The sequence below is a fragment of the Suricata suricatta genome, chromosome 9 (genome assembly GCF_006229205.1).
Source record: "Suricata suricatta isolate VVHF042 chromosome 9, meerkat_22Aug2017_6uvM2_HiC, whole genome shotgun sequence".
NCBI lineage: Eukaryota > Metazoa > Chordata > Mammalia > Carnivora > Herpestidae > Suricata > Suricata suricatta.
In genome coordinates this window covers 14674476-14698654 of record NC_043708.1, presented here as the reverse complement: position 1 = coordinate 14698654, position 24179 = coordinate 14674476, and the positions used below count along the sequence as shown (strand labels likewise).

The window sequence follows — 24179 nt, the reverse complement described above, 5'->3', positions numbered from 1 at the left end:
TTCATGTAAATATTTTCCTAGCCAAATATATTCAAAATCAATACAAATTCCTTTCCTCTCAATACCTGAGTTATTTATGAAAGTTTTAACAATAAAGACAAAAATTATAATTTCAATGTATGAAATGTTTAAATACATCTTAGTTTTCTTACCAAAAAAAAAAAAAAAGAGTCTAAATCTAACCTAATCATGCCTCTATCAATTTCTGACAAGAAACAGGACACATAGTCAGGTTAAACCAAACTGCAAGGATGAAAGCATTAAATCCAGACTGTGGGGAACTTTACAGGACACACAATCCAGCCTCTTTGACAAATGAAAGGGAATAAAAAGATGGGGCAAGAACTGAAAGATCAGAACAGACTTAGTAGCAACCAGTCACAGTATAGGAATCTAAGTTGGATCCAGATTCAATCAAATGAAACTATAAAATAAAAAAAACAGATATTTGATAATATCAAAAAACGATAACATTTTTCAATTTCATAATGGCATTATTTAGGTAAAAAGAAAAAGAATTATCTTTAAAGATACATGTGAAAATTTGTATGGAAGAAATAACATAATGTGTGGGGGATCTTCAAAATAAGGTGGGAAGAGGAAGAGAGGAACTGGAAGTGGAAAGAGCTGGGGTCCCAGAGAAAGAAAGATGAGACCATCTTCCTTGACATAAGGAAAGTCATCGTGGGCCCCCAGCCACCTTGTGATCTATGCCTGACCAACCAGCACTACCTGCCCAAAGCCTGTAGAACTTGCAGAACTTCCTGAGATATGTTGAAACTGCAGAACAACAGATACCAGGAGATAACAAGGGAACAAAAAGAATGTAAGAACACAGCCACTATCACATCAGGAGATAAGCTGATTGCACCAGGAACAATGAATCAGTGGTAAATCTCCCAGTGCTGGTTCAAAAATAAAGACTGACCTGACACACATTCTGGAGCTATCTTTGCAGGATCTAAACCGTGTTTGAGCACTCAGATACCCAGAAGTGGTGATGCTGACCTTTGTGGCCTGGACCCTGTCACCTTAAGATGACTTCTGCCCCGGTTCCATGCTGAATACCCTGTGGTGCAAGTCCCTTCATGTGTACACAGGCACCCTTGGCCTAAAACTTGCCCAGTCTTACTGTTCCAGGAGACACCGCTCTTGGAAACAGTAGAATAATACAGTGAACATCCGTGTTCCCATCCCTCCATAACTGTGACCTATGCCCAGCATTCTCCTTTACTTGTTGCAAGTAAAACCCTTCCTTTCCCTGTTCTTTGGCTTGGTTGTCTCTGTTGGCTCCACAGCCACCAAGAGGCAAACTCAGGTTCAGGTAACAGAATGGATGGGTATGTGGATGGAGAGCAGGGCATGGGGTCACAGTTATGGAGGCTGAGGGATGGGAACATGGATGTTCATTGTATTATTCTATTCTGCCTACTTTGTGTACATTCAAAGTTCTTCCTTTAAAAAAAAAAAAGACACATGTCAATCAAATAGTCTTTACACCAAATAAAGAACAAATCTGACACATATGTCTATTCTATTTTTCAAATTTGTATTCAAATTCACTTAAAAAAACACTGCTCGGTCTGGGTAGGAGGGGTAATTAGAGGAAGGTGGTCGACAGGTACCAAATTCCAGTTATAAGTAAGGACTAAAGATGGAATATGCAGTATGATGACTATAATTAACACTGCGTGTGATACAGTCATTGCATGTTAACAAAGTACATCCTAAGAGCACTCATCATAAGGGAAAAAACATGTTTTCCTTTTCACTGTACGTATATGAGATGATGGATGTTAACTAAACCTCTGTAATCATCTCAAATATATGTAAATCAAATCATCATGCCATAAACCTTAACCTTATACAGTGATATACGTCAATTATTTCTAAGTAATACTGGAAAAAAATAAGTTAAGACAGAGAAAAAAATTACTGCTGGCACTCAGGAAGGCCAAGACCCAGAGTAATGAATGGCAGAGCTGGACTAAGAAGCAGGGTCAAAGCCAACCTGCTAAGGAAACATGACAAGGGCCATGGTCAGGGCTTATGCCAAACCATTTTCATAAGTGTTCATTCACAGAAGAACTCCCAACCACAGGAAGTCTTGCATTTGTAATTTCTAAAATTTAAAAACTACCCTGTCCCTTAATCCAGACAAAGCCATGCTTCATTACTCCAAATGTGAACACAATTTTTGTAAAGTACCAATACGTTTCATTATCACAGAAAGATCTCAAAGTATGGGTGACCCTTGAGCAACATGTGGCCCCCCGCCGACATGCATTTGAAAAATGTGAGTATAATCTTTGGCTCCCTAAAATTTAACTCCTCATAGACTGTTGGTCAGTAGACCAATAACACAAATAGTCAATTAACACATATTTTGTATGCTCTATGTACTATACACTGTATTCTTATAATAAGCGAAAAGAAAATGCTGTTAAGAAAATCATATGGAAGAGAAAATAGATTCACAGTATCAAAAGTTCCACACATAAGCGAATTAGCTCAGTTCATACCTGGTGCTGTTCAAGGGTCAACTGTACATACATTTCAAAGAAAAAGTAATGAGATATCAGTTATACATGCTTTAGTTAAGCAAATACAAGAACGCTACCTCTGAAAATGTAATCAAGTGGGAAGGAAAAGCAAAAACTAAGGCACAGTATCTCAAGCAGACAATCAGAAACGTAAGCTTTCACAGCAAAACCGTACTTACCCTATAACATCAATCGCCTTCAAGAGCTCAGGGTCAAGCAACATAGAAGCAGAAATGGGCTCCCAGAGATTGTCACTTGCTATGATTTTCACTTGATTGAGACCTTGATAGTTCAGCATCCTTCTTAACACCTTTTGGGAAGATAAACAGGATGCAGAGAAGTTTACAAATGTGTTTACAGCTGTTGCATTACAACCACAATACCTGACGCATCTTTGAAAATCAGCATCCTGCATGATGGTGTCAATGTTACTTCTCAGTAGAAGTGTGCCTCCTTTGGAAAATAAGAGCATTATCATTAAGATAACTTTCTTGGTTGGAATGTAAAAAGAAAAAAAAAGAGGTAAAAATGTTTTAGAGGGATTTTCCCTCTGACTTTAATGGCATCCACAACAGACCCTTAATAGTAAAATAAATAAATATAACCACTACCAGAGCTGCAGGTCATTAGTTTAAAAGAAAAAGGAAACCAGATTCTAATGTTCCTAATGCTTCCTTCATATGAAGTGGACACGACTAGAGAGACACATGGATAGTCCCAAGGAAAAAAAAAAAATAGAAGCTGTGAAATGTCAAATCTGGGTAGACAAAGAGTTCCTCCCCTTCACTACTAAGACCCTGCTGTGAGGCTGCCCCAAGGGCAAGGTCACCCAGGACACACGCACTAACTTGGCTTCCACTCCAGACTCTTGCTGCCCTCGTCAGCCCTGTGCGCACAGAAGCCACGACTTTCCACTAACAACCCAGAGCTTCCATCTGATACTATTTCCCCTGCCCCACCTCCCATAACCACACAACGGACCCTGCCCCACACTCTCACCACTATACTGATAATGCCTGCAGCCTGGACTTGCCCCTGAGTCACGGGCCCTGGCTGCAAGCCACCCCATCAGACTCCAGGGCTACAGATTAAAGTGCACGATTGCCCCAGTGAACGCACTGGTCTGCGCGAGGCTCAGAACCCCTAGCTTGTCGACTCCACCTTCCATCCTTGCTCTTCCCCCAAATCCCTTTATTCTCAATCTTCACTTCTCTGTGGTGCCCTGCCCCTGCCCTAGCAAGAAGGGGACTTCCTATCCATCCCATCTTGAAGCTTCCGACCCCAGGTCACCTCCTTTAACAGAGTTCCCTAATCCGCCCAGGAGGAATGTCATTGCCTCTCTGCGCCTTCTGACACCCTGCACGGGCATTATTCTTCTAGAGAACTTAGGACTGAGATTTCAGTTGTCCGTGTGGGGCTCTGCGGCCCCCAAGCATGAGCTCCTCTTGGGCAGTGACAGCACTTTTTGTGTCTTTATCTTCCAAGTACATATTGAATGTCTGACAAACCTGGCGTTGAGTCAATGCTTGCTGCTGGAAGCAATGAAAAGAATTACCTGCTTAAAAACGTATGACAAAGAGTTTTCTTTAACTGAAACAAAACAGAACCACAAAACTGTGCTTCTCGGAGGAAACACAAACAAATGGAACTGAAGGGTAAACTGGAGGGCATCTCCACCTGTAAAGTTAAGTTGCCATTAGTTTCCCAGTGACAGAGGGGCCATTAGTCATGGTTTTTCCTTTCCTGAAAACTAGCGATCATAGTAGTTACCTCATATGGAAGAGAATGAGAATTAAATGGAGGTAACAATTTAGGAAGAGTGACTCAGAAAGTAACATCCTTTACAAATGTTAGGTGCCCTCTATTTGCTAACCAAGGATAGAAACATAGAGAACATTCTGGTATAACAGACATTCCAAAGAAAATAATAATGAGACTGCGTACTAGAAACTTGATATTAGGTGTGGAATTATATATAAAATTTCTGGACATAAAAGACCCCACTTTCAAGCTCCACTTTCCTTTCCAACAGATGAACTCTTGAACTGGGCCAGAAGTGGCAAGAGTTTTACAAGCAAGTGCTCATAATATTTCAACAGAGCAACAGGCTGAAGACAGTAAAGTTAATTCCTACCTTCTAGACAGTTTTGTTTGTAACACCAATAAAGTAATCAACGACAGTCATCAGAAGTGGCTCAACAGGTCAGCACCGGATTAGCAGTGTTCTCTTCTTTATCTACATCATGGAATCACCTGTTCCTTCCTTCTCAGAAGAACTCCTTGCTTTCCCCACAGGAGCAAGACCCCTTTCTGGTTACTCCAGAGTCTGTCCTCCCTGACAGACCCCAAATAAAGGGCTTTGTTCTTTCTCATCTTAGCCTCGTTTGCTCAGTTGAAAATGGAAAAACAAAACAAAAAGCTACATTTCTTTAAATCCTAAAAGCCTAAAATGATGCTGTTGTTTTTATAATGATTATCATAATTCTACAAATAATAAATTTTAAAATGTGAAAATTCAACACAACTCTTTAGACGATGAAATTTGGGATTCACAGGGAATTACAGATGCTTTAATCAGGAATTTAAACATGACTACATTTTTGCTTAAGTTTTATGTCACAACTAGCAAAACAAGTATCTGTGCTGTAAAAAATACAGTATTCCTACTACTAATTTCCATGGAACCGTAAGGGAATTGTTTACTAATAACTTTAAGATAAAAAGATTTAAAGTTGTACAGACCTTGATATAATTGATGTCAAATGACCTCTCATTCCAAATCTGCAAAACAGAAAGCCAAAGAGTCTGAATTGAAAGTGAAGTGTCAAAAGCGGACATTTTCGTTACGATGTCACTGCTCTCATCATCTTTAACATAATCTAAAAAGCCATTTTTTTCCAGGGCGCCTGGGTGGCTCAGTCGGTTAAGCCTCCCACTTCGACTCAGGTCATGATCTCACAGTCCATGAGTTCGAGCCCCACATCAGGCTCTGTGCTGACAGCTCAGAGCCAGGACCCTGCTTCAGATTCAGTGTCTCCCTCTCTCTCTGACCCTCCCCCACTTTCTCTCTCTCTCAGTCTCTCTCTTTCTGTCTCAAAAATAAACATTAAAAAAAGTTTAAAAAATTCTTAAGAAGCAATTTTTCTTACTTTATGGAATGTCCTGTTCCTGAATTTGTAGACATGGTATAAAACAACATAATTTTTAAAATTAACATATTTTTTAAAACCTTGAATATTTGGTGGATATTTTTCAAAACGTCACTTATTCTAGTGATTTCTAAAACTAGAATACCCATTCAATCGTTCAACAAATACTGACAAGGTAGCGTGTGCCAGGGACCACATTAGGTACCAGAGACCCAGCAGACATGGGGAGTGTTGTCATACTCCTTACGAGATCCCACCAGCACACCTAAAGCCAAGTATTATAAGCACATTAGAGAAGTAATTTTTTTAGCACACATAAGACCACAGTGATGCGCTACATCACAAAGGCAAATGCTTAATGAGGATGTACAACTCCCGCTGGCTTAGCATCACGAAGGATCAGGTTTTAGAATTGAAAGGGAACATCCAAGACCTTCGTTTTGCAGCTGAGAAAACTTAGTAACAGAGGTGGCCGACTGCTTCGGATTCTGTGTCTCCTTCTCTCTCTACTCCTCCCCTGCTCAGGCTCTCTCTTCTCTCTCTCTCAAAAATAAACACGTAAAAATATTTTTTAAAAAATAACAGCGATGGCCTAGAGTCTAGGCACTATAACTAATTTAACTCTAGTGATACGGGAAAGTATCTTATCAAAGAATCTCCTCACCACAGCACGTGAGTCTGAGATGTGAATGACCCAATCTTCACCAGAAACATTTTCCAATGGTCACTTGACCATAATAAAATGCCGCTTCATACCAAACATACAATTAATTTCACTACAGGTTTAAAAATACCCTGACATTTAAGAATGTTCTCAAATACAAATTAATTTTCAATTATAGATTTAAAAAGATAATAAAAAACAAAGTATATTCTTGCTTCTGGCTCCCTAAGGCCCTTGACTTATCCCCATGTCCTCCTGTGCTATCGGTTTCTCTGCCCAGTTTCTCTCTCTCACTAAATTCCTTAAGGGCTCGGCATCCCCAGAATATAATAGTCACATGGCCTGTGATGTAGTAGGAGCTCAGTAATTGCTTGCTGACTGCTGAACACTTTTAAAATCAATTTTGACGTATGGCATATTACTAAGCACACATGCATGGAGACTGCAACACATATGTGCCTCTAGCCTGCCAACAGAGCAGCTGGAAAGACATCATATTTTACATTTTTTAAATCATTACAAGGTGTTAAATAACAGTTTAGGACAGGCGAGGCAGATTTCAGCCAGCCTGCCAAATCCAGCCCACCATGTGTATTATTTACAACCTGAAAGCCAAAAATGGTTCTTACAATTTTAAATGGCTACACTTTAAATGGCTATACAATTACCTATACATAATATCGTTAATATTGCCTCTGACACACTAAACCTATATTTACTCTCTGACCCACTAAGAAAAAGTCTGCCACTGTCCAATTTAGAATGACAGAAGACTCAAAGAGCAAAGTGAGATTAATCACTAACTGTATGGTAAACGCGTTATTTTTGTGCGACTAGAGAAACAAGGAAGGCTTTCAGGAAGGAGGACTGGGGCTGGAGTGGTATCAAAATCAAAATTAAAAAAAAGAAAAAGTAGTTCAGAGAAAGTATACACTTAGTACAGTTTTCAAAAGGGCTTGAATTTGGTTAGGAAAAGAGGAGAAACCATAGGTCACACAATTTGTCATCAGATGCCAACGGAACAGATTAGTCTCATGACCACAAAATGGTCAGTCAACAAAATGCCACACAGTCAAATTGCTTTAAGAAATTACAGATAAAGTCCAAAACTTAACCAAGGTTTAAATACATTACTAACCCCAATATAATCAATGTCCAAATCGTGATAATGCTTGGCGCCCACAATCCAGGTCATGACATAGTACGCAGTCAGCTGAAGATTGACGTAAGGCCAGTTGAAACCTTTTCCCAGCCATCCCGGGAATGACCACGGCAACCCTGAAGGAAACAAGAGGTAAAGGTGGGGTGAGAATTACAGTGCTGGTGACCATCCAAAACAAGGCAAAAGAAAGCAAAAAGAACACGGGCTAAACAAAAAGCCAATGCAGATCTTACTAGAGCAAAGATTATATATCATGCATGTATTCTCAAAATCCCTTCCAGTGAATGAACTCAGCAACTCTTTCCCGAGCCCTAGAGTCAGGTTCCATAATTCCAAATGCTCTTTCAAGAAAAAGAAATAAGAACACAAACACTCTCTTGAGGATACTCACTCATAGAAAGAAATGTAACACAGATTTTAACTCATGCCCACCGCCTGCTGTAGAGATATTTAATATTCAATTTCTTTCCTCAAAAGTCAAATCAAGGGGTTCTTCTAAAAGGCATATGCCTCACTATTCCTACGGGTTGAGTATAATATAAATTCCTCCTTCACTAATACATCTTCTTAAAACTTAAGGCTCCTTAATATACTAACTAGTCAGACAATCAGACTCGGCACAACTAGTTTGTCATTGTTCAAGATAAATGCCAATGTCTCAACAGAAAAATACCCCTTTGTGGGATGATATAGATCAAATAACCCACATTCTCCCAACACCCTAATTATTATTTTTAAGTAAGAAAATGAGAATAGTAGAGGAACATTAATTACAATTCTAAGTTCTAATTTTGTTACTAACATATCAAAATAAGCTCAACTGTTAAGTTCCTCAACTGTTAATATATATTACCAATCTAGTTCACCTCTGAAAAAATTCAAAACCAAAAGAACAAAATGCTTATTTTTCTAAGCTCTGGAGGAATGAATGCCTAAGTGTGTATCCCATAAGACATGTGACATTAAAACACTGGAATGTTTTGAAACAATGAAATGCCAAATACATTCTAAAGGCCCGCCATGTGTAAGTCTTTGTTAAAAGAACCGGGTCAGCATGCCGGAGTGTCTACATTTAAATGAGAACTGACCGTGAAAGCAGCCCAGTGGGTGAGTATGTGCTGAAGTCAATGAGGCTTCTTTTTTCTACTGCTCACAACATTTCTGGAATCTTTTACAAAAGACCATTTAGAAAGAACACACTGACTCAATTTTTTTCTAAATTAGAAAAACTCATGCTTCTCCTTTGATTGTTGAAAATGATTTTGAAAATGACTTGAAATCAAGCCTATGAAATGGATTCTCATCGATCTCACTCACACTGAATGTGCAAGCCTGTTTCAAAACATCAAATTGATTTCAAACAATGATAGTACGTCATCACTGTGTGTCCTGCAATTTCTCAAGGGTCTGTGCGTGGCTGTGTGAAACCCGTGAAGTGCATATGGTAGATCCAGTTGAGAAATCATCCAGTGAAGCTGCTGCCAGACCTTAGGCTCTGCACGGGCAGAAGTTGGGGGCCGGATTGTCGGGTATCCCCAATGCCTAGAGCAGTGCCCACCACATTGTGGAGGTCCAAAACACACACTTTTATGTGCACCTCTTCTAGAAATGGCATCTACTACCGCATGCAATGCATAAGTTCAAAAAGAGTTGGGATGTACTACGGTGCCTAATTACAATTTTCTAAATAGTATTGCCCTTTAATAAATTTTGATGAGAATTTTGTTGAGGAAAATAGTTTAGCATCACAAAAACCACCAGCATGGAATTAGGTTCTATATCTGAACTTGGCATTTACTGATCATCTGACCTTAAGTCAGTGGCATCCCCTCTCTAAGCCCCCACTGCTTCTGTGAAATGGGGAGAGAAACGCCCTACTCCAGAGGTATTACATGTAAAGAGCAGACATAAAATAGAAGGACAAGGAAAGGATCAAGCCTGGCACAGGCTTTGCTGCTGGTAGGATACTGGTAGTGTTAACATTATTAGTACTTCAGTATTAACAGTAACTCCATATAAATAATTCAGAATCTGAAAGTTAAACAGCCCGCAAAAGCATTGCAAACTTCACTTCTTACCCATCAGTATAATATTAGGGTTCCGCTTCTTAGCTTCCTTCATTAGCCACCACTCATATCCTCGGAAATAATTCTCGTCTAACGCATAGTGCATGTGGGAGGGTTCAGTACCATCTGTGTGGGAGAGAGCAAAAAAGAAAGGAACCCCCCTCTAATGGTGTTTTCTAGGGCCCCTGTCCCCTATACACATACACATTTCAGAGAAGATGTATTCCGGTCCCAATCCTGATATCGGGCAAATAAGAATAATCTTAGATAACTTGACAATGAATGATCAAAGCGTGCTATTTCATCTTTTTTCATTACTCTTAAGTATCGTTAGGCCTTGAAAAATAAAACCACAACTTTCTATTCCTAAGCAGTGTTAAGAGAAGGAGAAGTGTTATCAACTCATGGAACTGAAGAATCCTAGGACTACATTCTCCTTGGGTTTTTGGTCTGGTCTCTCTGGGGTTTTCAAGTCCCCATGTCCAACTCTGAGTTCAGATCACCTCAGCTTTTACCTTCTCAATCCTAGATGTGAATCTCGGGCTCCTAAGCCTCACTCTCACTGCCCAGGCCTTAGCCTATAACATGCCTTGTGACACCAAGACAACAGAGCTTTGAGGGAAAAAAGAAAAAGGAATGAGTATACAGCTACACATCTCCTCTGTAAGAAAATTCTATCCTAACTTCCATAGTGTGTCAAGGTAGATAACTGATATCCTGGTACCTGTCCTCATATGTCACATTGTACAAACAGCTGCCCCGGTTAGGAAGGGTCTCACAAGGAGGGGGCCTTGTCTCTTAAAGGTAAATATCAGAATTTACAAGAACTACTTGAAGAATTTCGCTTCAGCAAATGAAGATGGCCAGTCATTATCAATTCTGAATCAAAGTGTGGACAAAAAATACATGTCCTCTTACAATGACTTGGGGAAAGTTTGTTATAGAGGTTTCTTTTGTTTGTGATTTGCATTTTTTTCTTTCAATATTAATTAAATACTAGTGCCACCACAGAGACATATCTCTTTTTTTAAATTTTTTTAATGTTTTATTTATTTTTAATACAAAGAGAGACAGAGCATGAGAGGGGGAGGGGCAGAGAGAGAAGGAGACACAGAACTGGAAGCAGGCTCCAGGCTCTGAGCTGTCAGCACAGAGCCCGATGCAGGGCTCGAACCCACGAACGTGAGATCTGACCTGAGCCGAAGCCGGAGGCTTAACTGACTGAGCCACCCAGGCGCCCCAGAGACATATCTCTTTAACAAAGTTACTCCCGAGTCACCAACAGGAACACGTGTATAGAGACAATACTGTAAAGTTCACTACAGTGGAATCTGGCCTGTTAAAACTACGCTGCATAATCACTGGGAGAATTTCCTTCTTCCTGTCCATTAACTGACTACATGTTCTGCATAAAGTCAATCAAAATGGTGGCAGTGAAGATTGAAAATATAATGGTTAAAAATAACAGTTTTTAAAGGAGGAACAAGCTGCATCTCTGAAATACTGGAGACATATTTTTGCCACGTATTTTATTTAAAGCTAATAACATAATAACATTTTACATGCTTTCTACAGTAAAAGCTTTCTTTTTTTAATTTCTCAAGAAAAACCCCTATGTCTATGCTCTGCCTAGTGAATAGAGCTTTTTAAAAACTGTGGTTTTGTTTACTACCAATTAATTCAACTAAATAAGCAATCTGAAGTCCAAATGCCATTTTATGGGAAAAGTGAGTATTTTGATATAATATTTTTTTAAGTAGAGTAAAAAAGGAACAATAAGAATCACTAAGCAATAATCAACAGAAAAACTGTTGGCATCATTTACACTCTGACTCACAGTCCCTCAGGTCAGGTAGAGATTAAAGTGCTGAAGGAAAACAAACCCATTTCCCAGTCTCCTACCTGTTGTCTGCCCATCACCACCTAGCTCCACTTTTAGGATATGCAAAGAGGCACCGAAGTTTGGCTGGGGAAAAAGAAGGAGTGTTAACACTGTGATTTACCACACGGAAGACAAACATGACAGTGACTAATTACTGCCTTTGGTTTTACAGATGAGAAAACTAACTTCGAATAACAGCCACTTATTCCAAAAGTAATTTTCCAGTTTTTTTAAAGCTAGAAATATGAAGGGCGACCAATTCTACCATTGAAATTCACCATAGTTTCAAAGGTGATATTACAGGGGCCATTAAATCATTATTTTTTTCATTACCTTAAAGAGATAATCCAATATTTGAGAACGATAGGGCTCCGGGTAATTTACTAGAAGTCGGGAGGTTGCCTAAAAAAAAAAAAAAAAGTTCACAAGTGTGAATAAAGCAAATCCAATCATGAACACGTTTCCATAGGGCTGATACGTGCCACCTGGAATGCCCGTAGTTAGCCAGATTGTGGGCAAAGTTGAGCTGCAGAAAGTCATTTCCCAGGGTATTTGTATACCTGCCTTTATGTTGCCCATCACTGGACAAATAGGGCTGTTCCACAGCAGCTAAAACACAGGTTCAAAGCCATAGCACGTGTCTCTTCTGCTGAGATGAGGGCGTGGCGGGAGGTAAGCTAATGCATTCTATTGATGAACCTCATGATTACAAATTTGTATTGAGAAACTTAACTCAGAGTAGTTATTAGAAGAAATGAAACTTAGAAACTTAGGTTCTCTATCATTTATTTATTTATTTATCTATTTATTTGTTCATTTATTCGAGAGACAGAAAGAGAACAAGAGAGAGAGCACACACAGGAGAGAGGGGCAGAGTTAGGACAGAGGAGAGAGAATCTTCAGCAGGCTCCAGGCCCAGTATGGAGCCCGATGCAAGGCATGATCCCATGGGGATCATGAAGGAGCTGAAATCAAGAGTTGGACTGAGCCACCCAGGAACCCCTTGGTTTTCCATCATAAGAGCATTTGTCAACTACAATATCTGAGGACCAGGATGGAATGGATGAACAGCGGCTCATTTTATCCCCCTCAACATCTTGCAGGAAACTAAGCAGCAATGCTGAAAGGAACCAATACTCTCCCCATATTTACTAGAGATTTCTAAGTGCCGTTCCTGTTAAGAATGATCACACAATGATCCCCAGGCCAAGGTGTACTCAGGAAACCTCCCACAAGACTGGCATCGGAAGGTATGGAAAGACAGAGGTGTTGGATTGAACACATGATCACATCTAAACCATGGCCAATGACTGCTCCAACAAAGACATCACAAAACCAGCAGTGGACCCATAAATAAACGAACTATGTTTTAACATGAAATAGTGGCATGTCCCTAGGCTTGGAAGCCAGACAGGCTCTAGGTTCAAACCACTGACACCAAGGGCAAGATACTTTTATACTCAATGTTCTGTTTCCTACTCTCATGTATGTTACCACTGACATCCTGGTGGCACTTTCATCTATCTCCCTCACACCCACTGCCCCTGCCACAGAGACACAGACCCACATAGCTACCCTCTATTGACTTCAAGTTCAACACATCCCCAACCAAACATAGCACTTTTTCTTAGTCTGTTCCTCCTCCTGTATCTGTTATCTTAGTAAACAACATCTGCCTAAACCATAAACTTAGGGTTACCCTTCCACCAACTTCCCATCCATCTTCAGTCACCAAGAGCTCCCTAATATCACTCCAATCCATCCCCTCACGGCAACCCTATTTCCTTCATCCAGGCCCCCCTCAGTCATTACATAGCCTAAATGTTCTCAGGGCCTCTGGTCTGCCTTCCTATACTCTAGCCTCCATTACATGCCAGAATAATCTTCCCAAAATGTAAATCTAACCATGAAAGTACTCTGTTTAAACCTACCAAGACCTCCCATCCACCAAGAGTTTTCAGGATAAAGTTCAAATTCTCAGTTTTATACCCAGATCCCTTAATCATTTGGATCATTATTTGACACTTTACCCAGTACCACTCTCTTGCCTTCTATCTAGACAGATCAAACCACTTCTCTTTCTTCTGTCTGTATGCATTCCGCACCCTCATTTGGCCAATTCCATCCATCCTCCTCAGGGAAGGCCCCCCTCTGCCCCTCCCCACTGATCTGATGTAGGTGTGCCTCTGGCTTCAGGTCTACATCTCTACCATAACTCTTCACCCGGCCCCCTACTCACTGCCACACTTCTTTGTCTCCCCTCTGAGTTCCTTGAGGACAGGGACTATGTCTTACTCAAGCTCATATCCCCATTTGTTCTCTTATTCAGCAGTATCTTCTATGGTACTGTTTGTTGCACTGGGACAGACAACAGAAAATAGGCGGCTTTGAGTCAGAGGGCGCCTGTGTCCTGACTGCATCACCTACAAGCTATGTGACCAAGGGCACACTGTTGTAAAGTAGGCTGTCATACTCCTTAGGACTCCTTCAGCACTTCTAAGGCTAAAATAAGATGTATGTAAATGACACAGCACAGTAGCTGGCACACAGTAAGCTCTCCATAAATGACCAGCATTATACAAAGTGTTCTTAAAAATACAGTCATGGTTCTCAAAGAGCTTACAGACGGTGGAGGCTCAAATATTAAAGGAGGTCTTCTTTAAAAAGTGAATGAACACTGTCTATGCACAATAACCTATCCTTGATCAGATGTAAACAATGTTTCCCACCCTGAATTACATCATGAGAACGGTGTGTTCTGGGGGGTGGGGGTGGGGCGCCTGAGTGGTTCAGTTGGTTAAATGTCCAACTTCGGCTCAGGTGATAATCTCACAGTCCATGGGTTCGCACCCCACATTGGGCTCTGACAGCTCAGAGCTTGGAGCCTGCTTTGGATTCTATGTCTCCCTCTCTTTCTGTCCCTCCCCATTCACACTATTTCCCTCTCAAAAGTAAATGAACATTAAAAAAAAATTTTTTTAAAGAGCCCCCTGTTTGGGGTTTTTTTTGCCCTCTATGCACACCTATCCTTAACACAGAGAGTGCTAACTTTAAGCACCCCACATCATTATGCTACTGCAAGCCTGTGTCATTCTCAACACAAAAGTGTCAGTCACTGGCAATAGTCCATTCAGAGCAGTACAGCCAAATGTTGAAATGCATCATCAAAGAATAACAAATTACCAAATTACCAATCACAGTCCCTGAAAAAGCCCTGGAGCTGTGTTAGCACACAGCTGACACAGGGTAAGTTCTCAATCTACTGAGACATTTTATAGCCCAATAACTTTTTCATGTAAAGTCCTTGGAATAACTTCCACCTTCTTAATTGATCAAAAAGGATGATACTGATGAAATAACCACGTTCCAGATGTCATCCTAAGCACTTTATATCTATCTTCACAATGCTCCCCCCAGGTATCACAGTCTCCCCAGAAAAGAAACTGAGACCCTGAGAGGTTAAACACCTTCCCCATGGCTGTACAGTGAATGGCAGGGCCCAGAACAGACCCCTGATAATCTGCTCTTAAACCCACGCTTTTTCTTTATGTTTATTTATTTTTGAGAGACAGAGAGTGCAAGCAGGGAATAGGCAGTAAGAGAGGGAGAGCAAGAATTCAAAGCAGGCTCTGGGCTGTCAGGGCAGAGCCCGACATGGGGCTCAAACTCATGAACTCTGGGATCATGACCTAAAGGGAAGTCAGACTCTTAACCAACTGAGCTCCCCAAACACCCCTTAAACCCACGCTCTTAACTACCTGCCCCATAACGCCTTCCCTATCAGACGTGAAGGTTAAATAAGAACATTCCAAACACTACTGCCACAAACTAGTCTCTGTACCAGGGACTCCACAGAGAAGTCTAAAGTGGTGTGCCAATTTTCACCTAATCATTATTTATTAAGCATCTAAGATGAGCACCTCACTATACACACGGACACTATTGAATGGATGAGAGTTTCCTACTCTGAGTTATGAAACAATTCTTCTCATTTTAATACTTTTTAACTGAGTTAATAAGTACAAAGTAACCAACGATCTCCATTTTCCAGCAAGTTTAAACACTGGATTTAATGCCACAAGTAAAGATACTAAGACTGATGGGTCCTCATTTAATGAACTACTGGCTATTTTAGGTTTAAACCACAAAAATAAAAAGAAAGGTGGTTATAGTAAGGAACACAAACATTGGCCCATTAGTTCAGTCTACCCTGAAATATGCCCCGGCACCTTAGAGTAACGTAACATCAGAAAATAAAAGTATAAAAATCAAGACAGAGTAAGTTGGGTTAGGGAAAAGGTCTGTCACTCCCAACTCACCTCAACCTGCAAAGCAGGTCAGACCTGTCATCAACTACAGACCAGGTTATCAAAACATAGACTATGAAGGAGTTAAAAACACAACTGTTGCATTTAAGTCTGGCCCAGAGAAAAGGAACCTAATTTGAAGATAAGAAACAGAAAACAAGGACAGAACATAGTCCCTTCCCAAGGCCCACATTCTACAAATACCCTCCCTTGTACTGACTTCAGTTCTGAGGATGGATAAAATAGAAACCCAGGTCCAAGGCCAACACGCATAGGGCCCCCTTGTGCTTCCATCAAAGAAAGGGCTTTCTCAAAGAACTCGTTAACAAACATTCTTTCTCTTGTGGTTAATGAGCCAGATAAAATAACTCCTAGCCTATCTATATACAACTGTTTTAATTTTAGCGTTACTAACTTAAATAATGTGTATGTTATCTGGATTTTTACTAAAAATATCCTGTTATTCTCTTGGTTATAAGATTTACTCAACCTCACTGTAAGTCTGTTACATGACTTGGTTGTAACTTGTTAATTAAGAACAAAGTCATAAATATTGGCAAAAAACCAACCAGTGCAAAATACGATAAGTTTGTTCCTTTCTTGTTCTGGGGTACTGGCTTCAAGAACGAAGGGGGTGTTTCTACAAGAATACTTCTGTAAAACCTGTTTCTGTACACTTTCACTATAAAAAGCATCTTATCACAAAAAAATCAGCCACTAAAAAATTCTATTTTCTGATGTCATGTTATCGCTTGACCTATAAATAAAGACACCAAAACAGACAGAGCAGAGATGCCTGCCTGGCGATCAGAAAGAAACTCAAGGCTCTCTCACTCCTTTCGCTGACACTGTCCATCCTTCAGGGAGCTCTGGACCTGCTGGAGCTGGTCTCTGGCACCATGTGCTTGCCAGAATCTGTGAATAATAACCCCTCCCCTCTTTTTCTCCCCAAAGGTTCCTGAAGATTATTGCTGAGGACATCTTACAATTACCAAGGGCATGTGACAGAAATTTTGTCAGAGCCAACAATAATCATGCTACCAAAGCAAGCTCCCAGGCCAAGAGGCCACCTGTCAGGGGGACCAGGGAACTCAGACAATTACCAGCTGTTGCCCACACAATTTTACACAGAGCTGGAAAGGCCCTGTCTCCCTTCACAGAAGTCTCCGGAATGCCTAGGTAACATGAACCCATCCCAAGTGTCACACCCAGAATGGATTAAGACATGACAAGTAAACACCGTTGACATTCTGAATGGGATCCTGAAACAGCAAATGGGCATCAGGAAACAACAAAGTAAATATAAAATATGGCTTTTCATGTCATCAATTCAGGTTGTAACAAATATGCCCTACTCATCTGGGATGTTGATAACAAAGAATGGCTGCAGGGTATACGAGAACTCTATTGTTTCGGAACCTTTTCTGTACATGTAAAACTATTCTAAAGCTAATTCTACTTCAAAGAAAAAAGGTCTCTCAATACTTAATATGAGAATCACCTCATATTGGTTGTATTGGTTGAAATGCACATTCTCAAGTCCCAATCCAGAACTACAGTCAGAATGGGGAGTACATTTTAGCATTCCTCTACCCTTAAGGTGGCAAGCCACCTTGGCTGTTGACCCACTGTTTTCCCCTCCCTGCACACGAAAATAGCCGCTAATGAGACACAGGCACTGACTTATCGAGTGGGCAATTCACCCCACCTTGACCACTGCCAAGAAAAAAGCCCCCCAAGAGTAAACAATCCTAGACTACCGTTTGATACTAGATTAGCCTGGCATTTCTCAGACAGGCCTCTTACCTTCCTAAAGAGGCCTTGAGGCACCGGTCTTGCCTCCAAATAAAAATATACTGTGCACTGGCCCCTCTGAAGTTAGCGTACCCTGCACTAGTGGTCCGGCGCGTCCGACCCGCACTCAGGCATCCTCTTGGAAACAGAGATGTTCCCCGGGTCCCTGGCCATTTCTGGAGCGAGCCTCAGAAATGCCCTCTCCGCGGCCAAGGGAGCCCAGGCTGGAACGAGGGTGACGGTGCGAGCCCCAGCTTTGTCACTATCTACACCTGTCACCTCCTCGGAGGACCTCCTGATCCTCGTCTATTAAAATTGTCTCTATACAGAGGTTCATCTAAAACGAGCTGCTCCGGTTCCAACCCTGTAGGCGCCAGGACCCCCGGCCCAGGGGCAGCCTCCGGGAGCCCCGCCGCGAAGGGATAGCGTCGAAACGCCAGGCTGCGCGGCGGGGGCTTGTGGGGCGCCCTTCTGGCAACGCCGGCGCATCCCACCGCCCGCCGCTCACCCCGCCGCCGCTGACCGCGCCGATGCCATCGAACTCCCGGCCCAGCCCGTCGGAGTCGTCCAGCACGTACGCGCCGCCGGGCACCAGCAGCGCGCACAGCAGCAGGGGCACCGCGGCGCGGCCCGCCGAACCCGCGGCGGGCGTCATGGCTTTCGTTCTGCGTTGCCGGGAAGCCTGGAGTCGGCACTCAGCCATTGTGTGGGTCACATGACTCCGGCGCCTAGGGAGGCGGGTCCTGCCGCCGCCATGATGGAAAAGGGCAGGAGGCTGCTGACGCCGAGGCCGCCATCTTTAGTGCGGGCCACACGTCGTGGAAGCAGCCTCAGTAGTGTTGTGGGGTAGTGGACCAAGAGTGTCTTCTGGTAGGGACCCTGTGGAGTGTGGCCTGCATGTGAACTCACTTCCCTGCGACTCTTCCGGCCTCACCTGCTGGAGCACGTTAGCTCAGGGGAGATGGATGTCCAAAGCCAGCCAAAGGAACTGGACTTCCCTTAACGTCTCAGGGAGCATCTACCACGTGCCAATCTATGGCAAAGCAAGAGGGAAGACCCAGCTTGCAGCCCCTAACTGTATCCTAGTTCAGGTGTCTCTTTGGTCGAATCACTTAGCTTCCTGAGCCTGAGTCTCCTTTGTGTAAGGTGAAACAAGAGCAGCCGCCGGGGGACATGTGATTAAACGAAATACAAGGTATAGGCACTCAGTGAATCCAAGCTGAATGCGTTGCCTACTTGGCTGATGTTAGCTGAGAGGGTTCTCCATTCTGGTAACCATTATGGATATTTGGCGTTTAGCTTCATAAACTACCTTATGTAGCCCGTTGACGTGGTTCCAGAAAGATAACCCTACCTTGGTAGGGAAGTTGTGAATTGTTTTGAGATTTCTGCCACATTCAGTATCGGCCTAAGATTTCTGATTTTCTTGGTATCTGAGCAAATTGAAGAGACTGAGTGGCTGCAGAGAAAGCATTTCTGATCCCCAAATTTCCCTTTTGCAGACCCATGGAATAGGTTTTCGGTATCTATGCAAGCCCTGGAGACCCCAAAATGTCAAGGAGAAGACCCAAAGACTATAGGACATGTGAGCCTTTATCTTCAGGGTCCTATTTGGACTCAGATTGTTTTCACCTTAACAAGAAACTGAAGTTTCATGATCTCAATTATACTAGGAGGAAAAATCTCTGTCTGTGCCATCTCAAAAATGCAGTTGTCAGGCCATGCAGCCATCTCTCCTTTCTCAACGCATGATGGCAATGCTTGCTGTTTCTCTTACCTTGCTGTAGATCTATCTATTTTGGATTACCAAGGACACCCCCAGCTTATGTCTGTTCTAACATAAATGTTAATAGAGCCCCTTTCACCCTCAAAAGTGTTCTGGCTTGGGGCGTATGAGGGGCTCGTGGTTCAAGGGTCCAACTTTTGATTTCAGCTCAGGTCATGATCTTGCAGTTCCTGAGATCCAGCCTAGCACTCACTCTCCCTCTCTCTGTCCCTCCCCCGGCTCTCAAAATAAATAGTTTTTTTTTTAAAAAGTGTTCTGGCTTGGATGATTCATTACATAGTCCTCTGTATATGGGCCACCTTTTTTTCTATTTCTTATTTTCCCAGGACAGCACATGCCTGAACTATGCCTTCTCTACCACCTCCGCTCTGTGATACATGATGATAACTACCCAGATTCCATAGATTTACCTTCCCAGAACTTATTCCAGTCCATCCTATCTAACACAATATCTTAAGCCACAGTAAGTATGGCACACCACAAATATTTGTATACTTTGTGATATCTATAGAAGAGGAAACAATATTTAACAGAGAACGTGTTCTCATCCCTAGGACATATCCCTAGTTCCTATTAGTTCATATACCAAAGTAATTCCTTACCACAGAAAATACCTCTTGTTTCAGATTTCTCATTCATGTTCAGCACACCATTAGAAAAGAAAGTTTCCGATAAGAAAGCAATTAAATCCAAGCCAAGTGAGAAAGATTCATGTCCTCCTGGACACAGCAGTCAGATTGGCTCAAGAGGTAAGATCAAGGGAAATAGCTGTTTTCAGACAAGTATTCATGTGTTCAGCTTCCCCTGTTCCTGTGGTTTTGGGGTGTGAGCTAAACAAGAGAAGAGCATGGTTCTCAGTTTTCGAATTTCAGGTGAGTTTTGAAAGTAAAGACTTTTTCTTCTAAAGGAGCAGTGTTTCTGAGTATCACAACTGTACTCAATCACAGCAAAATCTCTCATTCTATGAAAGTGAAAAATGTGATCAAAATCAGATGGTCTTTGAGTTGAGAGATTTTGCCTTTCAGTGAAAGGTTATTGATAAAGTCTGATAGCAATCTGTTGTCTCACTTTAGAAAATGGCTCTACTTTTAAAAATCTGAATTAAGCCATCATGTTGAAGGACAGAGGCCAAGTCTTTTCCCTCTTCGTACTTCCTGAGTGCAGTGTCCAAACCTCAATAGGTACTCAAAACGTATTAGTTGAAATAAACTTTTAAAAAAATTCACTGAGAGTGTCCTGGTAGCTCGGTCGGTTAAGCATCCAACTTCGGCTCAGGTCATGATCTCGTGGTTGCTGGGTTCTGGCCCCACAGTGGTGTCTGTGCTGACAGCTCGGAGCCTGGAGCCTGCTTCGGATTCTGTCTCCCTCTCTCTCTGCCCTTCCCTTTCTCACACTCTGTTTCTCTTCAAAAATAAATAAACATGCTTAACAAATCACTGTGAAAATGGTACTGAAAATCACTGGGGTAAGGATGGAATTTTTTAAAACATATGGAGAGGGCTGGGTGGCTCAGTCAGTTAAACATCGGTGCCTTGATTTGGGCTCAGCCTCCTATCAAATTCTGTGCTGACAGCATGGAAGTTGCTTGAGATTCTCTCTCCCTCTTTCTCTGCTCTGTTTCTCTCTCAAAATAAATAAACTTAAAACAACAACAACAATAAAAAAAACATGAATGGAGATACCTGGATAACTATTTGGAAAATGATCAAATTTGAGATCTATACTTCACACCACACATAAACTTCAAATGGATAGAGCTCTAAATGTAAACTATGAAACTTTACAAGTTCTAATACAAAGCATGGGTAAATTTCTATATAACCTGGGGGTCTAAGTATCAACGTCTCAATACAAAAAACATTAAAGTTTGATTTTTAAAAATCACTGAATAATCACATAAAGGGATAAGGAAGAAAAGGATTATTTACAAAAGCAAGTAGGAATATTTGTTCAAGTAGAATCCCCTGGGGCACAGAAGAGTATGAAGTATATTCTCTTCATGAACTATCCAGTAGCATCTGCTGTTTATCTGATTTTTTCTACTTTGACATACATTGTTTGATTGCATTTAATAGTGTCCTGTTCAGTGTAGAATATGTGTAGGAATTCTCTTAATCCAGGGCTTTATATGAGAACAATAACAGTAGTTCACAGGACAGAATCCACATAATGGAATAAATCGTATATTGCTTACTGAACATTTTCTTAAGGATAACTCATATTAAAACCGCTATAGCAAAGAGCAATGTGGTACAGTGGTTAGAATCAGCCCTGGAGTCCCAGCCTGCATAGTGTCAAATCTCTAATTCTACCTGCTAGCTGTGTGATTTTGGTCCAGTTACTTTCCATCTTTGGACTTCAGATTATCCATCTATAAATAGAGATGACAGTAATTAGTTCATAGGAAGGCTAGCTGAGTTAAAATTCATACAGCACTTAGAAAAGTGACCAGCATAGGGGTGCTTGAGTGGCTCAGTTAGGCCTCCAACTCCAGCTCAGGTCATGATCTCACAGTTCGTGAGTTTGAGCCCCATGCCAGGCTCTGTGCTGACAGCTCAGAGCCCAGAGACTGCTCGAATTCTGTGTCTCCCTCTCTCTCTGCCCCTCCCCGTTTGTACATGCTATACAAGTGTTTATCATATAAATAACATAAATGGCACACAGATTTAAGTACAGTATAACTTTTAACTTTACTGCTGTCCACAAAACTAACACAATTCTGGAGGGAAAGATCATTCATGTCTTTGTACTATTCTGAATTTTTGTTCCCTATTTTTGTTATGGACAGTCATTTAAACCCATGCCCCATATGGCTGATTCTCCAGGTGCCACTCGGTGGGAGGCAGATCCCACTCCTTCGGGAGGGAGGGAGCGAGATCCCCCCTCTTCCTGCCCCCAGCAGCGAGGGCTCTGCAGTGTCCCTGAGCGAGTTCCTGGAGCCTGTGACTTTGATCATGTAGGGCAACTAGACAGATACATGAGCAGCCAAGAAAGCAACCCGGACCACGTCCAAGTCCAGCAGAGGCAGTGGCACTGAGGAGCCCCTAGCGCCCAGAACGGCACGATCAGAAGCGCCGTCCTAACACTGCTCGGACAGAGTGACCTGAGCTGTCTTCCTGGTCCTCTGGCTCTGGCCTCTTTTCTCAAGCCTGGCTGGGCAGCCTCAGCAGCATCCTGAAGGCTTCTCGAAGTCCTTCATCTTCTGCTCAAGTTAGCCACGGAGGGTACGGTTGCCCACAGCAAAGACCCGCGGCCAACACTCCAGGTTAGGATCCAGAATGGAGAGGATCATCGAGAGTTCTCAGCTTCTGTGTCTGCATTTCCCTCGCCTTAAAACACATGTCTCAATGTCGCCATCCCTAGTTCTTCCACTGGTCATGTTACTGTGTGGATTTGCTCAAATAAGAGAACTTCAGGAAGTTGTTCTGGCCTCTTGTGTCTCTTCTTTGGGTTGTTGTGCCATTTTCTGCACTGTTGCCAGGGGAAGAATCTACCCAATCCCAAATCCTAAGCACGAAGAAAGGAACAATGCAAGAGGTTCCCACCACTCAAAAGATTCCTTTAAACATTTAGTGCTTTGCTGTCCAACAAATATAAGGCAAAGCACATATGTAATTTGAAATTTTCTAGTAGACACATTAAAAAAAAAAAGGTTCGGGGCACTTGGTGGCTCAGTCACTTAAGCATCTGACTCTTGATTTGAGCTCAGGTAATGACCTCACAGTTGGGGAGTTCGACCCCAGTATAGGCCTCTGTGCTGACAGCATGGAACCTGCTTGGGATTCTCTCCCTCTCTCTGTGCCCCTGCCCTCCCCCTGCCCCCACTTACACATTCTCTCTCTCTCTCTCTCTCTCTCTCTCTCTCTCTCTCTCTCTCTCTCAAGATAAATAAACATTTTAAAAAAGCAAGTGAGAGCAATTTTCATGATCTATTTTATTTAATCCCAAATATCCATATATTATCATATATAATCAATGGAAAATATATTAACAAAATACTTTATGTTCTTTTTTCATATTAAGTTTTCAAAAACCTAGCGTTCATGTTACATGTAGAGCACACCTCAATTTGTATTAACCACATTTCAAGTGCACAGTAGTCACATGTGGTCAGTAGCTCCTGTATTGGACAGAACAGATCTAGGATCTGCTGGGCCCTGGGCGAGGCACACTCAGTAAATGTCTATCTCTGTGGCTAAAGATAAAGCTGAAGAATGTCCTTTCTTTGCTAAAGTTGCCATAACAAAATACAACAAAACGATGGTTTAAACCACAGAAATTTATTTCCTCACAGTTCTGAAGTTCAAGATCAAGTTGTAGGGAGATTTGATACCTTTTGAGGCATCCGCAGATGGCCACATCCCTCCATGTCCTTACATGATTCTTCCTCTGTGCTTGCAAGTCGATGATGTACCTTTGCAAGTCGATGATGTACCTTTGTGGGTCCAACTCTCTTCTTATAAGGGCACCAGTTCTATATATTGAGTGTATGGTTGATCACTGATCAATAAACATACAACCAAAGTCATCAGGAGAATTTAGAATTTTCTTCAGAAAATTTAAATGTATACTTTGGTGTCCAAGGGAAAATGTGTTGTATAATCAACATACCACTGCATGTTTTGAGAATCCACAACTGTGTGCACCCAAGTCACAAAAGACTGGAAGTAGGAAAAAAATAGTTCCCCATTTCTTTTCATAGACTGTGTTCAATGTAATCACTTGCTCTTCCCAGGACACACCTGACAGGTGCTCTTTTCTATAACTTACCTCAGGCTGTTACAGCTTGAAAATATCCTTTCTCCCATATCTAAATGGGCAAAGCC

The 24179-nt window shown here is 41.8% G+C and overlaps 1 protein-coding gene across 2 annotated transcripts in view; it reads right to left on the bottom strand.

Moving 5' to 3' along the window:
* Nucleotides 1-18281, bottom strand: part of GALC (galactosylceramidase) — a 63220-nt gene extending 44939 nt beyond the window's left edge. For both annotated transcript variants that reach the window (XM_029951133.1, XM_029951134.1), the window contains exons 1-7: nt 18076-18281; nt 11800-11868; nt 11487-11550; nt 9597-9710; nt 7495-7634; nt 5286-5324; nt 2723-2853 (exon numbers count right to left, since the gene is read on the bottom strand). In XM_029951133.1, the coding sequence (XP_029806993.1) occupies nt 2723-2853; nt 5286-5324; nt 7495-7634; nt 9597-9710; nt 11487-11550; nt 11800-11868; nt 18076-18270 (752 nt within the window). In that variant the 5' untranslated portion in view covers nt 18271-18281. The remainder of the gene's footprint in view (nt 1-2722; nt 2854-5285; nt 5325-7494; nt 7635-9596; nt 9711-11486; nt 11551-11799; nt 11869-18075) is intronic.
* Between the last annotated feature and the right edge of the window lie 5898 nt (nt 18282-24179).